Below are 20,350 nucleotides of genomic sequence, written 5' to 3'. Positions count from 1 at the left end.
GCTAACGCCATGCCTTTGGTGAGAGCAGTAGATTCTTAAAGATTAAAATTTCCTGATCTGATAAAGGATTAGGATGTAGCTTTAGTGTAGCTAATGAAGTAAGAAGCAGAGCTGCCTTTCTAAAGCAGATACTTCTGGTGTACCTTTGTTTTTACTCGCCTGTACCTTAATTATTTCTTCCCTGACGCTTTTGTTTCTACCTTTTTATATGCTAAATATGGAATTTGATTTTTCTAAGCTGCACCTTCTGAATTCCTTTGCAGGTTGATGCAATAAAGGAAAAGGTGAAAGTTGATTCTTGTTTTCCATCTTTAAGTCTGGAGGACTAAGTCTAAGGATTCTGCATGAGTTTTTTTTCTTTCCTATGTTTACTACACTGCTGCTACTGCTTTTTCCCCAAACAAAATATCACTAAAGCATTTGCAAATTGTTTAACTCTCACTAGCTAGTGCTGTAGGAGAAAAGTAGATTCATATGCTACTAATAAGCTAATAGATCCTCAGGAAGGGCATACAGGTGATCAGTTGGATCACAGTCAGCCTGGTATTGAAACAACGCACAAATATTTAGACAAATGCTATTATTTGACGGCCAATCTGACTGGAAGAACCTCCTACAATAAGAAATAAGTCTATGAAATCCTAAATCAGTCTGGCATTTGCTAGTTGAAGGGCTGTGATCCAGTTCCTGATCTCTGGACCATGACTAATGCGTGCTGACCGTAGGCAGAGTAGATACTGGCTGCTTCCAGAGGGACTCTTCCTCACTCAGGTGTCAGTTCTCATGGTGCTGATCTAATCCACACAGTGCTCTAGTTCGTGTAGCAACTTAAAACTTCAGCTGTTACACCAAGTCCGTGGTTCTCCTCCCTGTAGTAAATTTCTAGTAGTTGTCCAAAAAAAGACTGCCTTCCAAGCTCTTCAGCTTCACTAAACTTCTCTTGCTACCTCATTAAAAAAAAATACAAAAATGGTCATGCTTATTGCTCTTCTGAGGCTCCTCCAGGGCTTGCCTTTTTCTATGTAACTTTGACCTTCAGAAGGGCAATCCAAGGTGTTCTGTCCATCTGCTTCCCTACAAATGCCACCGTGATCCTCCTTAGCCCAGGGGTCTGCCCTAGCAGGAGTTTTCCGTTAATGTGGTTCAGCAAAGGGCAAACCAAAGTGACAGCTTTGAAGATGGACTAAATGCAAAAACTGCTGGTTGTAAAGCCACCACTGGAACTCAAGGCTAACCTAAGACACGTAGTGTAAGGTCCTTCAGCAGCTAGTAAGGAAAGTAGGAGAGCGTGTGTGTGAAAAAAGGTAATTGAACTGCAGTGTTTGCATAAACTACGCATGTGTAGCAGTCATTGCAATTACATCCCACTACTCCTGAAGCTCCAAGGCATTGCTGTGGGCTGCGTGTGGTTTTTTGGGGGGAGCCTGTATGGCAGTCATCTTCAGACCTCACTCGTGCTTCAGTACTTTTGCCTCTTTTTCATGCACACATAACACGATAACATTGAATGCATGTTACTTTTCCTCTGCAGCTTATTGCAGTCCCTGTGGAAAAGCCTTTCAGTCAATCTTGCTCCAAGTGTGTAGGGCCCTGAAGCTGGTGATGCTCGAGCAAGTGGTGTAAGAGCCATCCTGTGGGCTGGTTTCAAACTTGCGCTTGTTCTTGTCAATATTTGTTCAGCTCTGAGGGGAGGCATCAAAACTGGGTCCAAAATACACTGAATGTCCTGGGCTGGAGGCTTTCCAAGTGTGAGTAAGCCAAATGCCTCTGCTTAGTAGCAAACTCTGCACATTCTCCTTGGATTTGCATCTCTAAACTTGTGCTTCTGTGTTCAGTGTGTTGCTGTTTTGAGTTAAAAACAGTGCAGTTCCCAGCACGGTGTCTGGAAACGAGTCTTGGAGCATTGGATACGATCCCGTGCACTTTGGCAGCAGCGAGCCAGATACTGTGGGAGGCAACCACCAGGCTGGCCATGGAAGCCCAGTTACTGAGGGAACTCGAGCTCAGGACTTCTGCCACTCCCTGGAGTTGTGCCTCAGCTTGAGGTTACAGAGGAACAGGTTTATGGAGCACACGTTGTAACTCAGAGCTGAAAGGAGGAGCTCACAGCTCTTGGAGCTGCCAGCAGATATTTGCTCATGTAGCACAGTTAAGCACAAAACTCACTTGTGAATGTAGCTGAATAAATAGCACTGACCCTGTGTAAGTGCAGGAAACCTTCAAACTCCTTTATTAAGGATATGAATGAAATGAAATGTTAATCTTGTGAGTTGTATTACTGTTTTTCAAAGTAATTGGCATGATTTTCTCTGACTTTGTTCTAAATCTTACCTCCCATGTAAAATACCAATACCTCATTTTGTGATTTTAGTTTCAGGGCCTGCCTTAGACTGTAGAAATGCTGAGTTCCCTTGGATCTGTCTTAAAAATGAGCAGTATTTCACTACACAAGAAGTTCCTTCTCTTGCCTTTCTGTAGGGGTGGGCAAACAGCACCATTGCAGTGAAGCTGGCCAGGCTTGTCTGTTACTGTGTGTAAAGCTGGAAGAATTGGAGTATCTGTGGGTTTAGGCTGACTGCCACACAGTTCTGGAGTGGAAAAAGCAAGTCTTATACACATGCATTCTCTGCATTTGAACTTAAATTGCATGAGTGAATGGGTTTGGAAAGTGAAATCTTGAGGCTCAAGTGACATGTCGGATGCTATTGCAGTCTGCTCTATCCAAATACAAACCAGATTACTTTGCCTCAATGTCACCTCCAGGGAAACTTCTCCAGGTCTGGGCATTACCTTGTCAATTGCTCCAATGCCAGAGGTCTCCAATTGAGACTGAGCTCAAATCTGAGTCTGTATCCAAAGACTGTCCAGCTCCAGTCCAGTACAGAACCTTTAGTACAAAGCTTCAGCCTGGAGTGAGCTTTCAAAGTAGTTGAAAATCCCCTCAATGAGGGGCTTTTTTCAGGAAACAGACAATCTTGACTGCATCAGTACCAACATTGCTACTTGAATTGATCTTAACTTGTAAATGGTCTCCTTTTCTTGATGGGTGTTGACATACCACTAAGGCTTTTCCACTTCTCTGCCACGAATAAGTATCTGTTTTAGAGGAGATTTCTTTAATCGTTGGTCTCAATTCCAGGTGGATAAACTGGATGCATCAGAGTCTTTGAGAAAGGAAGAGGAGCAAGCTACAGAAACGCAACCTATTGTTTATGGTAATGCTTTAGTTCGTCTGTTATCAATAAGATATTTCACTTTTAAAACAAGCCTTCCCTAATCTTGTTTTTTTCCTGAGGAAGTCCTGGGAAATGGGAATGGGAAATGGGAATGTTCTCCATGTGAAATCAAGTCTTAAGGAATGTGTTCCAAAATACTAGATAATGTATTTTGTGTTCCAAAATACTCCACTCTAAGGCTGTGGACTGCAGGATTTAAGATTGGCCTGGCTCCTTAAGGAAAGGTATACAGGAGCTGTGCTACTCCAGACTTCCAGCAAGTGGTTATTTGGATCTTTATAGCTAAAGCATATTTATACCTACTTCATATTGGGTATTTTCTTTATACCCAGGTTATTCTAGTAAGAGTTTCTTCATGTACTTCACACTGCAGTATTTTTAGCCACGTGTTGTGTCCTGAGGTTTTGTGGGAAAATACCCATCCTGGCCCTGAAAAAGCCCAGTCCAGGTCAGCAGGGCCTTACTGGTGAAACACAGAAATACCTGCTGAAAATTCTCAGGCATTTGATTTCTCAGTTGAGGAGGAGTAAGGTGCCCGTTGTGTGTTGCAGGCCAGCCCCAGCTGATGCTGACAGCGGGACCCAGCGTGGCAGTTCCTCCGCAGGCACCTTTCGGTTACGGCTACACGGCCCCTCCGTACGGGCAGCCACAGCCCGGCTTCGGCTACAGCATGTGAGATGCAGCACAAGCCAGTCTGGAGCAGCAACTTTTCTTACTGAAACTCCACCGTCCCTCCCCGCTTTAACTCATAACAGGGAAAAGCAAAGAGTTCTGCCTCGTGTTCTTGTAACCTTTATTTCATGAAGGACTGTTTTTTCTAGCGCAAACGATTTGAATCACTTCTGTTAAATCTTTTTCACATTCCATGTCATTTAGACTTTTACTTTCAGAAGGGGAATAGTTTAAACGACTTTGTTCAAGTGGGCTTTTGCAGGACTGCTTATTACCATTAAGTCTATTGTGAAGATTCTGATTTGCACTCTATAGTGTTACACTCTAATATTGAATCTTAAGTTCATTGTATGTGAGCAGCTTACAAGTATGTACTGTCTATTCTAAATGCATTTAAGTCTCACTGTATATTTGGAGAAAGCTAAAGCCAAGATACTTGTATTTGACCTTGCAAGACTGCTGACAAGAGACAACACTAATCAGCATATCCTCCCTGGGTTGGATTGCATAGCTCTAAAAGAATTTAAAATGCGTACAGACAACCTTGCCTGACTTAAAATGAGTAAAAGTTTTGGGTTTTTGTTTTTTCTTTTTTTTTTTCCCCCTTAACCTATGCAGGTTTTTCCAGTTATGCATATAGAAAATGCTAGTGTCTTTTTGCTCACTCCGTATGTAACAGATGACCTTATGTTGTGCTGTATCCTGTGCTTTTGTGGGACATTCCATTCAGGAACAGAGCACCATGATTCCAATCTGTGTATTTACTAACCCTGCCCTGAGGTTTGTGTATGTTGGATATTGTGGTGTTTTAGATCACTGTTTTGAGTGTACAGAAGAGAGAATTCAAGCATATTGCTGTTCAGTTTTGTTTGTGCAATTTGAAATTACGCAATTTAAAAATAAATTACTGGACTGTGGACATGCTGCATAGTGGTAGCTTCACTTTACTGTCTTCAAAAAAAGGACCTTTGGACTCAAAGTATTCCAGTGCTGGTAGTGGGGGCAATGCAGGTGTGTGCAGCCAGGGGTCTGAGGGGCCAGCAGAGCAGCAATGGGGACCAGTAGTGGGGACTTGCACTGAGGGGGCAATACAGGAAAATATGTAATGCTTTTTCTAGAGAAAGATTATGCCAGAGAGAAGAAAATAGCACTTTTCACCAGTTGGCTGCACTGTGGTCAACTCCAGCATATTTGACCAGATGATACATTAGGATTGTAGTAGGGCGTGCCAGTTCAATTGAGATCATGTTCTAGGTATGTAAATTGCCTTAAACATATTTAGCTTCAAATAAAATTGACTTAAATGTTTCTCTATGAATACTGTCATATTTGAGTGTAACGAGTCTGACAGCACTGGCCAGATTTCCAACAGCTCTAGAAGCTCCTGTCTCTTAACCAGGAGCCACACTGGGCATCAGGATCCAGATCCCACTCCCTCTGAGCTCCACAGTTGTGTGCTGTGATCCCGGGGCTGGGCACTGCAGCACTTCCATGGAATAGGAGGTGGCCGGGGCTCACCTGCCCCAGGCTCTGTGGTCAGCAGGGGTGGAGCACAGGTCTGCAGCGAGTCTCTGCAAAGGATTATGCCTCTAATTAAGAGATACAGTATAAAAACATTTCCATCCTCTGTGTTTATTGGCATTTCAGCCCCTCTGCCCTTCCCTCTGGCTCTGTGGATGACTGGAGATGGAGATAAATCCTGTTCCCTCTCCTACAAACTGTTTCACAACACTCAGCTGAAACACGTGGCTGAGAGGTTGGCAAAGGTGCTTAACAGCAGAACTCTCACAAACTGTACAAGCAGAATTTACTGGAACCCCCAAGGTGCTCTGAACTGTGCAATAATATCTATAACAGGGTAATTCCTTAAACCCAGGAGCGCCTGCCTGTTAATCCCAAGAAAACCAGGATTTAAGTCTTTCCCTGAGTGCCCAGTTGTTTATATGGAGGGTAACTCCCCATATCTTGGCTTAACTGCACATTTTTGCACGTGTAGGAGCTACACAGACCCCTCCAGAGGGAAACTCAGCTTACAGCTGCTCCCCACAACTGTTTACTGGTCTGGGCTGCAAATCCAGTTGAACTGGTCAGCCTGGTACCAGTTACAAGTTGTTTGGACAGGAAAGTTGGCCACAGTTACTCCCAGTTCCAGTTCTTAACTGCTTCACCAGCTGAGCCTTTCTGAATTAAAGAATGTATTCACTACAAAAAACAGAACAGGCAGAGAGAAGAAACTCTTAACCTCTATCAACCTGCATGCAAAATCCTCAACCAATTGCACAAGTTGTAAATTTACTGGGTTCATTCTTATGCCATCTCTGCTTTCCTCAACTGGCCTAGAATTTTCTTTCTCCCTTTGGAACAAAAGCTAGACAAACTCATGATTTACAAATTTAAATCTTAAAAAACTTGCTTATTTTATTAACAAGGGAAGATAAGGAAAAAAAAACCCAACTTGGATTTTTATCCCTTCAGTACCGACACATACATGAACACATCCAGGTCTTTTTGGTACCAGTTTAGAAGAGTTTAAGGTGACCAGAAACTTTATCTATGACATCAGCTGGTCCTGGTCCGATCCCAAGGACTGTCCTGGAGCCTGGAGCTATCTGAGTACGCCCAGCATCCTGTATCAAGCTCACAGTCAGCCCCAGGCGCTTTGCCTCAGCCAGGAGCTGCACCAGAGTCTCTTCATCAGGAGCTTTGAGGACCACTTTAGGTTGTCCACAATATTCCCACTGCTTCAGGAGCTCAGGATTCCTTTTGTGAACCTGCTTGTAGGCAGAGACAGCAGCATGGGAGCACTGTGCTGCTACTTTGCCCTTGCCCATCTTCAGGTCATTGCGGACGACCAGCACCAACTTGAGCTCCCCAGACTCTCCCATGATGTCAGCCTCACCCCCCAGGCTGTTGGAAGGCTCTGGCATTATTCCAGCTCCAGGCTTCCTGCGGAGCCTCCCCCGGATGACCCAGCCCAGGCACACGCCGCACACGGCTCCGATGATGACATTCAGGAACTCAGACTCAAAGAGAGAAATCATGGTGGATTTTGGAGAGTGCCTCTGAAAGGGAGGAATGACAGAATTTACTTGAGTGTTTCTCAGCTTCTGAGAGCATTTCATGTGCTCTCACCTGATTTCCACTTGTTTGAAGACAAAGAACATTTGTTAGAAGCACAAAGGAACAGTTCCCCAGACACAGCTTTCTGACTGCAAACACCTCACTGGTGATGGGCACTATCTTGGCAAGCAGAGCCAAGATAAAATAGCAATTTATCATAGAATTATCATAGAATCAAAGAATGGGTTGTATTGGAAAGGGCCTTGAAGTTCATCTGTTCCACCCTCTGCCATGGGCAGGGACACCTTCCCCTATCCTAGGTTTCTCCAAGCTCTGTCCAATCTGGCCTTGGACACTACCAGGGATGCGGCAGCCACAGCTTCTCTGGGCACCCTGTGGCAGGGCCTCACCACCCTCACAGGGAACAATTTTTTTCCTAAAATCCAATCTACCCCTCCTCTCTGTCAATTTGAACCCATTCCCTCTTGTCCTGTCACCCCCCCAGGCCTCCGTAAATAGTCTTGCCCCACCTCTCCTGTAAGTTCCCTTCGCGTACTGGAAGGCCACAATTACCTCACCCCGGAGCTTCTCTTCTCCAGGTTGAACACTCCCAATTCTCTCAGCCTTTCCTCATGTCAAAATTATACCTAAAAACGGGGAGAGAAACGGTGAAATGCTGGAGGTTTTAAGTCAATACCCCAAATTCAGCTGAGGAGCGGGGCAGCCTCCAGCTCCACCGTGGACTGCGGCACCTCAGTCCTGCCAGGCCCGGCCGCGCTGGAGCCCGGGCGGATACGGAAGGCAAAGACCAAAGATACGGAGGGTTCGGGGACCGAACCGTGCGGGACCCCACGGCCCTCAGAGGGGGCATGAGGGGGCCATGAAGGAGCATCCTCCTCACCGCTCACCTGTCTCTCCTGCCTGGCCGCTCCGCCGCGCCCGCCCGGAGGTGACGAGACCCCGGCGCTCGGGAAGTGACGGAGTCCAGGGCGGGACGGGGCGTGTTGTGCCGGGCCCAGTTCCGCGTTGTGCCGGGCCCAGCGGAGCTGCTGGAGCGTGGTGAGTGCGGGGCCGGGTCCGGGGCTCTCCTGGCGGGCAGGGGTCTCGTTAGCGGCCCCTCAGCGGGACCCCTCTGCGCTGTCCATGGCGTCCCTCAGCGCTGCCCATGGCTTCCCTCAGCGCTGCCCATCGCTCCCCTCAGCGCTGCCCATGGCGCCCCTCAGCGCTGCACATCGCTCCCCTCAGCGCTGCCCATCGCTCCCCTCAGCGCTGCCCATCGCTCCCCTCAGCGCTGCCCATGGCGCCCCTCAGCGCTGCCCATCGCTCCCCTCAGCGCTGCCCATCGCTCCCCTCAGCGCTGCCCATCGCTCCCCTCAGCGCTGCCCATCGCTCCCCTCAGCGCTGCTCATCGCTCCCCTCAGCGCTGCCCATCGCTCCCCTCAGCGCTGCCCATCGCTCCCCTCAGCGCTGCCCATCGCTCCCCTCAGCGCTGCCCATCGCTCCCCTCAGCGCTGCCCATCGCTCCCCTCAGCGCTGCCCATCGCTCCCCTCAGCGCTGCCCATCGCTCCCCTCAGCGCTGGCCGCGGCGCCGCCCCGCTGCCCTCACGGCTCCTCCGGCTCTGAGGTGACGGCGGCAATAGGGGACCTCCGGCCCGGGCGGCACCCGGTGCTGTGCGAACCGAGGGACCCGTGTGGGAGCCGGGGGACGGCCGGGAACGCTGTGGAGGATCAGGGCGGGAGGGGAGGCTGCTGCTCGCCGACCTTCGGGACGAGAGCCGCTGCCATCTCACCCCGCTGGAGAGCGGCTCTGCTCTAACAAAGCTCCGGGAAGGGTGGAATAGACTCGCCCTGCTCCGGCCCAAGGGACGGTGCCTGATGACACAGGGAGAAATCCGTCCTTCTCCCTGCGGAGAGTCAGATACCGATGGTCTTTGTCTGCTTTTCCACTGGAAATGTGCTGTGCTTTCCCGGCTGGGTGCTCCCTCCATCCCCAGGGACTGCCCGGGGCTTGAGGGTGGGAGGCCCAAATCCAAGGGAACATTTCTGCTGACTGGGGTTAAGCGCCTCGTCTGGCTTTTATTTCTCTAGCCAATGCCATCTGGTGTTTACAGGAGATAAAAAAGCAGCAAGATTCCCGTTTTATTCCAGTTTTGCCTCTCAGATGCTTGGCAGGTCATGTAGATGACCTGAGGGAAGGGGAGATAAGTGTGTTTGATGGCAGCTATTTATCTATAAAGTGCTGTGAATCCAGGTTATCCCCTTTCAACTGCACCTATGACATTTCTTCAGGGTTTTCTTCTGCCCTTGTTTGTTCTGCTCTGTGCTTACCAACAAGTGGGTATCCTGGTTTAGTTAATGGTAACAATGTGGGTTGAGGTGGAAAAAGTGTGGTGTTACTCTTTCATGCCTTGGACCACATGTGTTGTGTTTGGTCAGTGGATTTTGGTGCTGTTTTGCTCTTAGGAATTCTGTTCTTTTAGAGATTGTTTCACCTCCATTTGATGGGAGGGTTCTCATGCTTCCTAACACCTTATGATAATATACATCATCTCTTCTTTAATGCATTCATTTTCCCATTGAAACAGCCTTTGTTTTATCAGTCTTCCTTTTCCCAATCCATTATTTCTGCAGCATGGAATAGACTTTCTTTTATTCCTTACGGGATAAGTGACAGTTGTAAGAATAGCTTCATCCCCTGTTTTCAGATGAGGGTTTCAAAAGCCAGTTTCCAGTGGTGCAATGGGAGGTGAGCTCTCTTTATTAGTCTGATCTTTGTTTCTCATCCTGCTCAGCTGCTGAAACCAAGGATGTTTGTAACTGCTGTGGGGAAGGGTAGGAGGAGACTCGGTAGCTTTCAAGTGGGTGGTAGCAATGAGGAAGGTGAGTAGGCTGCAGCAATTGCACTCTTTCCACCTTAAAGCTTTTTTTCTTTCTAAGTTGTTGTTTTGGAATTCTTTCTGAATGTCATGACTGCCTCTGACTGAATCTTATGAACAGCTCTCCTTAGGGTCATCTGTGTCATTTGTGCATGCTTGGAGAGTCCTTATTTCTTCAAACACCTGTGGGTTTAAAGCTAAAAACCCCCTATAATTCCTGATGCATTGTGATGGGAGACAGAGTTATCTGCAGGTTGGAATTTTAACTTCTCTTCCTTGCTGACAAGTGTGAGCTGGGTAGACTTTGCTCTTCCCTGAGGACGAAGGGCACAACCATGAAACTGTTGCAACACTGAGCTTTTTGCACCAGCTTCAAACACAGCCATGGGACAGCACCAAAACCACCAAACCTTGCTGGTTTTGGTGCTGCTTGGACCAGGGGGAGCCAGGAGATGTTATTAGTAAGGCAAGCAGTTGTTCAGGCTATTTCAAGCTTATTAAAAGGATATTTTTCTTTCTCCCAAGGCTCAGAATTGGCCTCTGTGAGCCTTGTCTGGGCAGTGTGTCCTCACTGGATAGCCAAGTGTGAAATCTGAATTGGCTCCACTTAGAGACTTGTTCCTGTGAAAAGCAGAATTTGTTATCTCAGGAGCTGCTTTCAGCCACTCTGGGCTTTGTCAGGTCCTTGTGTTCATCCCTTTTCATCTGTGCTGTGCCTCCTCTGCATATCCTCTTATCCCTGGGTCTCATCTTTTCATCTATTTATTGCACAGCATCTCTACTGCTTTGTTATAGCACCTGATTCTGCTGCTGGATGTAATCAAAAATCATGTTTCACCAGAAAAAAAATACAGCAAAAAAATGAGTTTAATATATGTGGCTTTAATGGCAGGGACTGACCTTTGACTTAACTCAGAAGAAATTGCAAGGCATCCCTGAAGCTCATGTTACAACAGTCTTTCCTAAAAGGAATCCCAAAGTCTTTCTGGAAAAAATGTGAATTTTAACTCTAAATTCTAAGATGAATTATTTGAGTAAGAATTGAAAAATAGGTCTGGTGTACAGAGGCATAACCCACAAAATGGAAACCTGTGGTCTTTAACTGAATTACTTCTCCTTTGAGGAATTAAACTATTTTAGTTAGGAAAACATTTTTAGTATGGGGATAAATGCACTCATATCAAAATAACCCATTATAGCTAAATCTGTGGAGATTTGGAACATCTTTCAGATGTGGCCTCATTTATTTTAATTGAATGCTTCCCAGGAGTGCTGAAGGACTGGAAAAAAAATCAAGCAGTTACTTTTTTCTAATTTCTGTCATCTTCAGGAAAGTTATTAACCTCCAAGTGAGGGGCTGTGTCACTCCAGTGTCACATGAACGGTGTTCTCTTGCTCTGTAGGGGCAGCAGCTTTGCCAGAGGAGTTGCTTTGGGCTTGAGTGCTGCAGAGCTGAGGACGTGGTTGGGCTCTTCCACTGCCTTCAGATCCTGGAGAAGTGGTGGAGAGGGAATAACTGTGAGGAGCTGGAAGGGGTATGTAATGTTTCACTTCCAAACTGATCCCATCCTTCACCTGAATGTGTTCCTGTGCCAGGCAGTCTTTGGCTTTCGAGGGAAAGTACTCTCCAAGCTGTTTCTTTGCCAGGGAATTGTTAACTTATTCTCTCTGTACAGCATTTGATGACTGAAAAAAAACCCTCTCACAGATGTGCAGGACTATCTAGATTAGTGCAATTCTTTACCCACCTGGAAAGGCTGGATTTTAATCCTTTTTTCTCCTTATTGTAACTGAAGAACAGGGGTGTAGAAAAAGAAGAAGGAATATCAGAAGAGTTGAGGAGAAAGAAGCAGCAGGTTGGAACATTTGGCTTTAAATGCAAGAAATAACTGGAACTGATGTGTTGCTGAGGTGGCTGGGGGAAACAACAGAATGCTCTAACTCTGGTTCTGGGAGCTGTGTGAGCAGGAACTGATGGAGATGAGACTCAGGGCTCTTTCAGTAAGAAGTGGTTCAAACAATGTCTGGGAGAGCAGTGAGATCATGAAAACAGCTTCCTTCTTGTTCCAGCACACGAGTCCTCCAAAAATCCTTAGTACAGAACAGGAGTCCACGTTCTGCTCCTCCATGTGATAGTGCAGACACCCAAGTGCCTTGTCCAAAACTGGTTCCTTTTGCATAAGTGCACCCAACACTTGGGTGCTTCCACAGCATCCCCAGAGCTTCAGAGAAAAGACTTTTGTCCTTTTCTCTGATTACAGAGAGCAGATACTGCAGTGCCCAATTTTGTTGTGTTCTCATGTTCTGATAGCTTGTTTTGCTTTGTCTCACTTATGCTGTGAAGTGCCAGTCACAGTTACCACGAACCCTTTTTGTTGACCAATTTGCATTTTTGACTAGAAATAATTGTCTTTTTATACTTCATGTTTAGGGTTGCACTAAAGCTCAGTGGCGTATTGTGAGCTCTTTGTTCAGCCCTACAAAGCAGTTCTTGTGTGAGCTCAGCTCTAACAAATGATCTAAGCCACCCTGATACAAAAACTGGCCACAGTTGTTTTCCTCGCTCTCTTAAATAGTTTATTTTTATGTTTGCTGCTAAGTACTCCATGTAGTAGGCAAATTTATTTTTAGAGATAGGCTCTGTGTCTTTCCCAGCATCTGTCAGAAGTGAAGTTCTGTTTAGCAGATGGAATTTAATTTCCTGTGGTGAGCTGTCATGAATTGGGTGTAGACTTGAGAATATGGAGCGAGTTAATGAAGGATAACTCCATTTTGGGTCAGGCTCCCACTCCAATTAACCCCTGTGGGGAGGCATTAGTGCAGGACTCGTGGTTCTAATGGGCATCAAGCAGCACAGCAGATCAAGGGTGCTGAGCTGAGGGGATGTGCACCCTCCAGCCCCTTTGCTAAGGTGCTTTAAGTATAATTAGACTTGGGTAAACCAGGGAGGTTCTTTCTGGAGCCAGCAAGGGTTTGCAGCCTGTTCAGCCCTGCCATGTGATAGGTATCCCATCTCCAAGTCAGCTGTGTTTTTAAACAGGAATTTTTAGAGCTTTCCTGCAGAATGATTGAACTTTAAGACCTTCTTGACAAGTGTTTGTCCTACAGAGGTGTGGGATTATTTCTCTGCTTCAGTGCAAACGCTGACTTGTGTACTTGAGGTGGTGTTACGCAAAGCTAATCCTGGATTAGTGGCTTTCCAAGCAGGCAGGGTAAAAGTGGCTCTGGCAGTTGAGCTCCTGAAATAAAAGCTGTCATGCCTTGGGAGCAACGCACCTGAGACCCCCAGAGATTCAGGAGTTTTATGGATTTCACTGGAATTCAGTGTTGTGCACAGCCTGGGCTTTAGCATCAGACACGGAGAGCAGTTGGCATTGCACTAAATGAACTTCCTTGGAGTGTAATTAAGCTGAGAGCCAAGACCAAACCAATTGAGCCTTTAATTCTTTAATTTTGAAGGCTAGATTTGTACACATGAAAAAAGGTGGATTTCAAAATGAGGAACATCTGGCTTCCACTGAAATTTGTGGCATTTTTTTTTTAATCTTTGCTATATTTAAGTGAACAAAATGTGACTGAAGTTCCCTAAGCCAGAACACTTTTTTTTAATGTTGCTGTATGTGCTCAACAGCTCTGGATGGCTTTTGCTTCCTAAGCAGCTTTCTGTGAACATCAGGCTTGCTGTGTCTGGCTGTGTAATTTAAATATTGCCCTCTGCAATTTGAGCTCTGTGTGTGTAAATTCATGTGGGATATACATGGGTATGTGTGTATATAAACTTACATTGTAGATATTCATAAATACTTACTTAAATATATAGAAAAATAAGCACAACTGAGCACAGTCAGACACAAACCATTCCACTATCCACCTGTCCTGATGGAATTAAGGGGTGGCTGAACATTTGATCCTGATATTGCCATGGTAACTGGTCTGTTATCCTCAGCTAAGGACAGGGGTAGCTCCAGAGTGTCAGGCTGCTCTAAACGCACCTGGGGAGAGGGAGAGGTTCACATTTCCCTGTGTTTGAGCAATCCCTGGGTTGCAGGTGACTGCAGAGTGATGCTGTAGAGCTCCCACTGCAGCAGCTCAGGCCTCTTGTCCTTGGCTGACTCTGGAGCCCTTTCAGCATTTCTAAGCTTTTTGCAAAGGTGTTTTGTTCATTTTTTAGGTGGTTGGGTATTCTGGGGTTCATGTTGCAGTGAAGAAAAGCTGTAACATGCATGAGATGAGTTTCTGCTGCCTTGTTTAACCAGACAGATTTCTGTTTCTGCACATTTTGTGTCAGGGGGAGGTGTTGGAGAAAAGACTCCTTCCTGAGACCTCAGTGCTTTTGACTGCTGGATTTTAACTAAAACCTTTAATATTTAGATTCTAGCTAGCAATTTTATCTGCATTGCAAGTAATGCACAAGGCTTGTACCTGTTTAGAAAAACACCTGTCTAAAACTGACTTATGAGACCCTAGAAATGTCAAATACAGCATCTGAAATCTTTGTACATTTTATTTAAAAATTCGACAGAATTATTGCAGCCTGAATCCAAGGGGTGATCTCACTCCTGTTTACCAAACCTTTGAGTTTGCTGCTTGGCAATTAAGATGAACATAAATCAGTGGGGAAGTTTTTTTTTGTAGAACTTTAATTTCTTCCACTGGACAGTTTTATATAACCTGTCATTTTAATATTGCACCACTTTTCTTTCCAACAAAAGCAGTGTATCAAAAACTGTAAATCAAGTGTGCTTACAGGGAGAAATACAATGCAAATAAAATGCTTTAGCTTTAGCTCTTTTCCAAATAAAACTCCAGAAACTGTTTCAAGATTCAAGGGAAGATTTTTAAAACAAGGAGTCTGACTGGTTACTCTCTTTGTCTTTGGTTGCATAAGAATTGTCAGCTGTTCAGGTTGGTTTTTTTTTTTTTAAAGAAAAAAAAAGGCAGCTCTTGCAACACTCTGGTTTGTGCTGGCTCCCACTTCTTGCGTTATTTACTCCTCTGGATAAGGAAAACCACATCTGTTCTTCTGGGGTTTTGTTTTAGGGCTGATCTCTAGAGGGAAGCTAAGCCAGCAGAGAGTATGGACAGTGTCAGCAAAGCTTCCATCAGAAAGCTCTTGTCCTCTGAAGAGTTTGCTTTTTGTGCTTCAGAGATACCAGACTGTGCAAAGCAGGAGATGCAGCTCCGTATCCTGGTTACCACACTGAGGGCTAATCTTTCAGCCAGGGAGGTTTTTGACATAGTAACAACATGCCAAGCTTTAGTACCAGGTTGAGGAGCACACCTGAAGCACCAACCTAAGGATGGAAGTAAGGTTTGTATGAAGCTCTGTTGCTCCTGGAGCCCAAACAGTGGGTTAGGTCGTGGAAGGGGTTTGTTTAATGAGCTTTTGTTCAGCTGTTAGAAGTGAGGGAGTTTTGTCATTTGAGTGAAAAATTTAGAATTATGTAGGTGGAAATGTTTTAATCTTTGTCACTGTGGAGATTGAATCACTTTCTCCTGTTTGATGGTGTAATGCAGGATGAGTGTGAGTTGGATTTGGAGAGCTGCTGGGTGTTTGTGTGTATCCTTTGACTGTGGAGTCCTCCTAACCAGAAACACACCTTGTCCTTTTTGGGTTTCTTCTGCTCTTAGATCTCCACACGTGACTGATCTATGAAATGGCAGAGAATGGCACAGACTGTGACCAGAGACGCATAAGAATGAGCAAAGAGCAGCACAATGGGAACTTCACAGGTAGGTGGAAAATCACTTCGTGTTCTCAGCTGGCCTGTTTGGGGTCTAAAACCGCACAACATTGAAAAGGAATTGATTTTGGTTTTCTCTTGAGGCCAGGCTGGATGGAGCCACCTGACCTAGTGAGTGGCACCTCTGCCTGTGCCAGGGCGTGGAATGAGATGGGCTTTAAGGCACCTTCCAAACCAAACCATTCTGGGATTCTGTGGCTTTATGCCCACACAATGCAAAGGGCCTCAATGACTGAATCAATCTTAGAAACCTCAGTCTGCTCTAAACCTGAAGGATTTAGGATTTCAAAGCCATGGAATAGATTCATGCTGTGTATTTCCATTCGCATTTCTCTTACACTCTTTTCCCCTCCCAAAGTTCTTGATCTTTTGTTTACATACATTTAAACCCCACAAAGCTGAGCTGGGCACCAACAGGGGCTACAATAACAAAAAAACCCCTAAAAAAATTAAACTCTGTTGGCAAATGTGTGGCTGTGGAAGTCAGGCTGTACAACCCCACCCTTTGGCACTGAAACATTAGTTCTTGGTAATAAAAATCTGTTTTACTCTGGGACAGATCCAGTTATTAGTCTCCCAATTTCTAGCTGTTCTGTTGAAATACAATGTCACTATAATTTATTGGTTTCAGTGATAAATTACCAACAAAACAATTTTAACTACTTCACCTCCTGCCTCTCCTCTGTTTCTCCTACTGGTATGTCTGAAGTAGCCTGGGGTTAATGTTTAGAACTCATGAAAAATAACCTGAAAATAGTTAATGAAGATTTTTGTATCGCTGAATTATCCGTGCTGTGTAGTAAAGCATGGAAATTATAATCATCGTTCTTTGTTTCCTGTCAGCTTTGAATGTGCCAGTTCCATATTTAATTGTGTTTTGTAATCAAGTGATTTCTCAAGTTGTGTGCAGTCTTACACCATTGTCTTTTACGACCTTTTACTAAAAACAAGGTCGAAACATTTTTATTACACATACTAAACGAGAAAGATTAACTGCATGTTTGTATGTATGGAACAAATTAAAGCCTTTTACTTAAAGACTTAAATCATTCTGCAACTGAGGAATGTGGATGTTCTTCAGTATTTGCCAGGATTTCTGTTAGTTCATCTTAAGCAACTGATGTTACAGCTAAGGAGTACAAAATTAAGTGGGCTGTGTGACTAATGAGATCTGCAATTTCTTTGTAAATATCAGCATCTGATAAGGCAAAATGTTTCCATGACTGGAGTAAGACTGAAATAATACATCCTGGGTTACAATATGCTGGAGATCAGATTAGATTAATATTTTTAATGCAACAGCTTTTTAAAAATCTAAAATTTATGAATATTATTACAATGCAAAATAGAATACATGTGTTGTGATTGTGTAATGATGTTTCAACAAGTTTGGTGTCTGTTTGGATACAAGTGTATTTTTTCATTGTTTACTGGTATTATTTTTTAAATCTTATTCCAGAATTTGTTTTCTTTAAAAGTTTAAAAATTATTAGTGCTCATTAACTTGACAACCTTTGAACAAACCTTTCTCCTCCAAAAAAAATCAGCTCAGGGATTTTATTCATCTTATTGTGAACACAAAATAACACCTTGATTAGAAAAGCCTTTTTGTGAGCAGGTCCTGGGCTGGGTTTGAGCTCGATCCCAGGCAGGGCTGTGCTCCAAAAGCAGTTCCTTTCCATGGGAGGAGTTTGGGAGAAGCTGGACAGGCTCCTGTCTGTGAGGGCAGGTGCTCTTATCCAGTTACACCGTGGCTGAGGGGCATAAAGAGCACGTGTAATTCCATCTGCTGGAAGTGGGAGGCTGGGAATAGCTCTGCTGGAAAAGAACCAGCTCAGAAGTTCTGAGGGAAATGTCCCTGCAGCAGGTGCTGAGGTCACACATGACCTGGGGTGGTGGCTGTGCCCTGCAGAAAGGCTGCTGGGTGCCAGGCCTGGGGCACTCTGCTTCCCTGAGTGCCAAGGGGGAACAAACCACTGCATTCCCTGGATGTCACCTCATTCCTGAGGCACTGGCAGCAAATGCTTTAGGATCAGGAGAAAAGATGACTGAGAGCTCACGTTAACTTCCTAACAAATTTTAAAAATAAAAGAATCTGTGTATTTTTGGGTGGGATAGCACCTGATCTGCCAGCCTGTGCTCTTACATATTTTTTTTTTTACTTTTCATTCGCAGATTCCTCAATGTTGAGTGAGCGGAAGCGAAGGGAGCGAGAGGAGAGGTTGAATATTGTACTGTGGAAAAAACCGCTTGTTACCTTGCAGTATTTTTGCCTGGAAACTCTAATAAACTTGAAGGAATGGACCATAAAGTAAAGATCATTTCTTTAACTTCTACTAAGCGTTCTGGGCAAACCCATGCTCTGATTCAGTAGGTCATTCTGACATCTCACTTTCCCTGATGATTCACAACTTGAAAACTGTTTTTTTTCAGAGAACATGTGTATTTTTGTCCCTTAAAGGTGGCTGCTGGAACATCCCACACTTGTAGCCGTGCTCTCAGACTTTCTGCCTAAATTACATAAGCGCAGCAAGGTGCTTGGGGGAGAAAATGGCAAACTGCCTTCCTGAAGAGTTGAATATTCCAGTTTGAAAGGGTGGGACAGTATTTAGGGATCCTTAAGGCCAAAGGATACTGTGCTTATGGCTGCAGTGTTAAGCACTGACTTACTAATACAGGTATTGGTATCACTGAGTAGTCTTCAAATAGCTCAGCCAGGGCAGAGATCAGGGTTCTGTGGAGCTTGCAGTGATGTTTATGATGCTGTAAAGACTTTGCTCCTCTGTGGGCCCTTTTACAGCAGGAAATGATTTATTAAGCCACTTTCCCTGAGTGTTGTTTTCACACTGGATAAAACCAGCTTTTTTTCCAGGGAGAATTTGTGAGGAGCAGTCCTGCCATTCCTTGCCAGTGCTGAAATGCAGAGCCAGTTCTTGAGGCACAAGGCCCGGGGGTTTAGGCTGCCAAAACATGAGTATAATTTGCAGTGAAAATGCCAAGAGTAGCAGCCATCCAGTGCTTGTGTTGGTAACTGGGCTCTGTTGTGTTTGGGACTGAGTTTACAAAGCTTTTCCCAGTCAGGAGACAGGATCTAATGTCACCTTGGGTGACTCCAGCTGTTGGGCTGCTCCTCTGCAGGCTGAGCTGAGCCTGCTGCTCAGGCTTGTGCTCACTCCCCCTCTGGGCTAGGCTGGAGGTGCTGGCAGTTCAGATTTACTGACAGAAACTTCTGTTTTCCATTTTCTTTTGAAATTATTTGTATGAAAAATACCAGGTTTATGTAGTGATGTCTTAATTCCCTTTTACACCCCACACACCCCCAAAAAATTGAACCCCCCAAGCCTATTTATTTTATGATGATGTGCATTCTTTCAGACATCATTAGGATTTGTTTCTGAGAACTGTTTTACTGGGTCTGACATCGGTAATTTCTGACAATCTCCAAGCATTTATTTAAACTAAGCAGAAATAACATTTGAGGATTTATTTTAAGACCTCGGATCTTATTTGGCTTCCTAGACATCCAATTCTGCTACAGATAGCACTTGCTTCCTCTGCTGAGCAGCACATTCAGTTGCCTGGCACTCCCCTGACAGAATCTTTGCAGAAAATAACCCTGGCTATTACATGCTATTAAGTTGAGACCTCCGAGTGACTCTTAATGATCTCCTGTATTCCGTTGCATAAATTGTGTTTTGAAAGACAATCATTTGAAAATTCAATTGTCACACTAATGCAAGCAGAGTAGCTTTAAAATATTTTGAGTGCTCTTTTCAGTTTGCTTAATATGAAATATTCGTGACTGTTTTGCTGTATTATGCCTCACATTTCTATCTATCTAAATAGATAAGTTATGTTCATAGTTTGCTATTATAGTCTGGGAATTTTAAGTGATGCTAGCACTTGCTTTTTTATATATCATTAGGTGACAATATAATAGTGTTCTCTGGAAAATAATAAATGTATTTACTGATCTACTGTGTGTGGCCACATACACATCAAGCAGAAAAATAACCCCAGTAAAACCATGCTCAAAAATGATTTGGTTGCAAATTACTTTGGAAAACACTTTTCTCCCTTTACTCACCTAATGCTTCAGAGTTACCTAAAATGTATTTATTACATTTGGAATTGTTACAAGATTCTAATTTTAATAGATAAGGGGAAACAAAATAATGTAAAGATTTTTTCCTGTGACTGTCACTGTGGTTCTGCCCAGCAGCAGAGTTGGAAATCAGCATTTCTGAATTCTACCCAGCTCGTCCTTGCCCAGGGCCAGTGCAGGGCCTGCTTTGCTCTCTGCTTGGCCACAGCTGCTGTTCAGGGCCTAGGTCTGACTCTTGGCTCCAGAAGCTGAATTGTTTTCAGCTTGTGTTTGTTTTCAGACAGTTACTTTGTTTTTCTTTATTAAAAAATAATAAAATATGTGTAGCTGAACTTTGATCTCGCTTGACAGCGACGCAGAGATTTTTCCCTAAAGAGTAAAGGCTCCCCAGATATTTTCTTGGGAGGTTTACACTGCTGCCATTGTCCCTGCTGAGCACATCCAGGCAGCCCAGTCCCCAGGAGTAGCTGAGTTACTTTGAAATGCATGCTTAATGATGAGAAACCCTAATTTGCCATTTGTCTTTAAGATTGTGGCGTCGGCGAGGGCTCCTGGTGTGTGTGTTGCTGGCACTGGCGGTGCTCACAGCCCTGTACTACATCGAAGGAGCACATCAACAGGTACCACCTCTGCTTCCCTGACTCACACTCCCTTCC

The 20,350-nt window shown here is 44.6% G+C and overlaps 3 protein-coding genes across 7 annotated transcripts in view; 2 read left to right on the top strand and 1 right to left on the bottom strand.

The window, feature by feature from the left end:
• Window positions 1–4,827, top strand: part of CLTC (clathrin heavy chain) — a 29,777-nt gene extending 24,950 nt beyond the window's left edge. Inside the window, exons 31-33 of one of the 2 annotated variants that reach the window (XM_014254961.2) lie at window positions 264–284; window positions 3,140–3,215; window positions 3,788–4,827. In XM_014254961.2, coding sequence (XP_014110436.1) covers window positions 264–284; window positions 3,140–3,215; window positions 3,788–3,912 — 222 coding nt within the window. In that variant the 3' untranslated portion in view covers window positions 3,913–4,827. The remainder of the gene's footprint in view (window positions 1–263; window positions 285–3,139; window positions 3,216–3,787) is intronic. The other variant, XM_005525711.3, reaches the window with a different exon arrangement.
• Window positions 4,828–6,292: 1,465 nt separating this feature from the next.
• PTRH2 (peptidyl-tRNA hydrolase 2) lies at window positions 6,293–8,003 on the bottom strand. The gene is made up of 3 exons (XM_014254921.2): window positions 7,877–8,003; window positions 7,542–7,615; window positions 6,293–6,970 (listed from the first exon to the last, which is right to left on the bottom strand). Exon 3 carries the CDS (start codon window positions 6,947–6,949, stop codon window positions 6,428–6,430), a length of 522 nt encoding a protein of 173 aa, XP_014110396.1. The 5' UTR covers window positions 6,950–6,970; window positions 7,542–7,615; window positions 7,877–8,003; the 3' UTR covers window positions 6,293–6,427.
• Window positions 7,920–20,350, top strand: part of VMP1 (vacuole membrane protein 1) — a 59,362-nt gene continuing 46,931 nt past the window's right edge. The window contains exons 1-5 of one of the 4 annotated variants that reach the window (XM_014255107.2): window positions 7,920–8,027; window positions 11,249–11,380; window positions 15,477–15,578; window positions 17,765–17,900; window positions 20,224–20,314. In XM_014255107.2, coding sequence (XP_014110582.1) covers window positions 15,503–15,578; window positions 17,765–17,900; window positions 20,224–20,314 — 303 coding nt within the window. In that variant the 5' untranslated portion in view covers window positions 7,920–8,027; window positions 11,249–11,380; window positions 15,477–15,502. Of the gene's footprint in view, window positions 8,028–9,831; window positions 9,850–11,248; window positions 11,381–15,005; window positions 15,157–15,476; window positions 15,579–17,764; window positions 17,901–20,223; window positions 20,315–20,350 lie in introns of those variants that run through there. The other 3 variants (XM_088066111.1, XM_005525708.3, XM_014255108.2) reach the window with 3 other exon arrangements.

This window comes from Pseudopodoces humilis, chromosome 23, assembly GCF_049639895.1.
Source record: "Pseudopodoces humilis isolate 2021_Gansu_Grassland_sample_001 chromosome 23, ASM4963989v1, whole genome shotgun sequence".
Lineage (NCBI taxonomy): Eukaryota > Metazoa > Chordata > Aves > Passeriformes > Paridae > Pseudopodoces > Pseudopodoces humilis.
Note: the sequence above shows the minus strand (reverse complement) of the source record. Positions and strands in the feature narration are given on the sequence as shown.

Excerpts from the sequence above, each read along its gene's own strand:
- PTRH2 (XM_014254921.2), bottom strand. The coding sequence starts at position 6,949 with ATGATTTCTCTCTTTGAGTCTGAGTTCCTGAATGTCATCATCGGAGCC.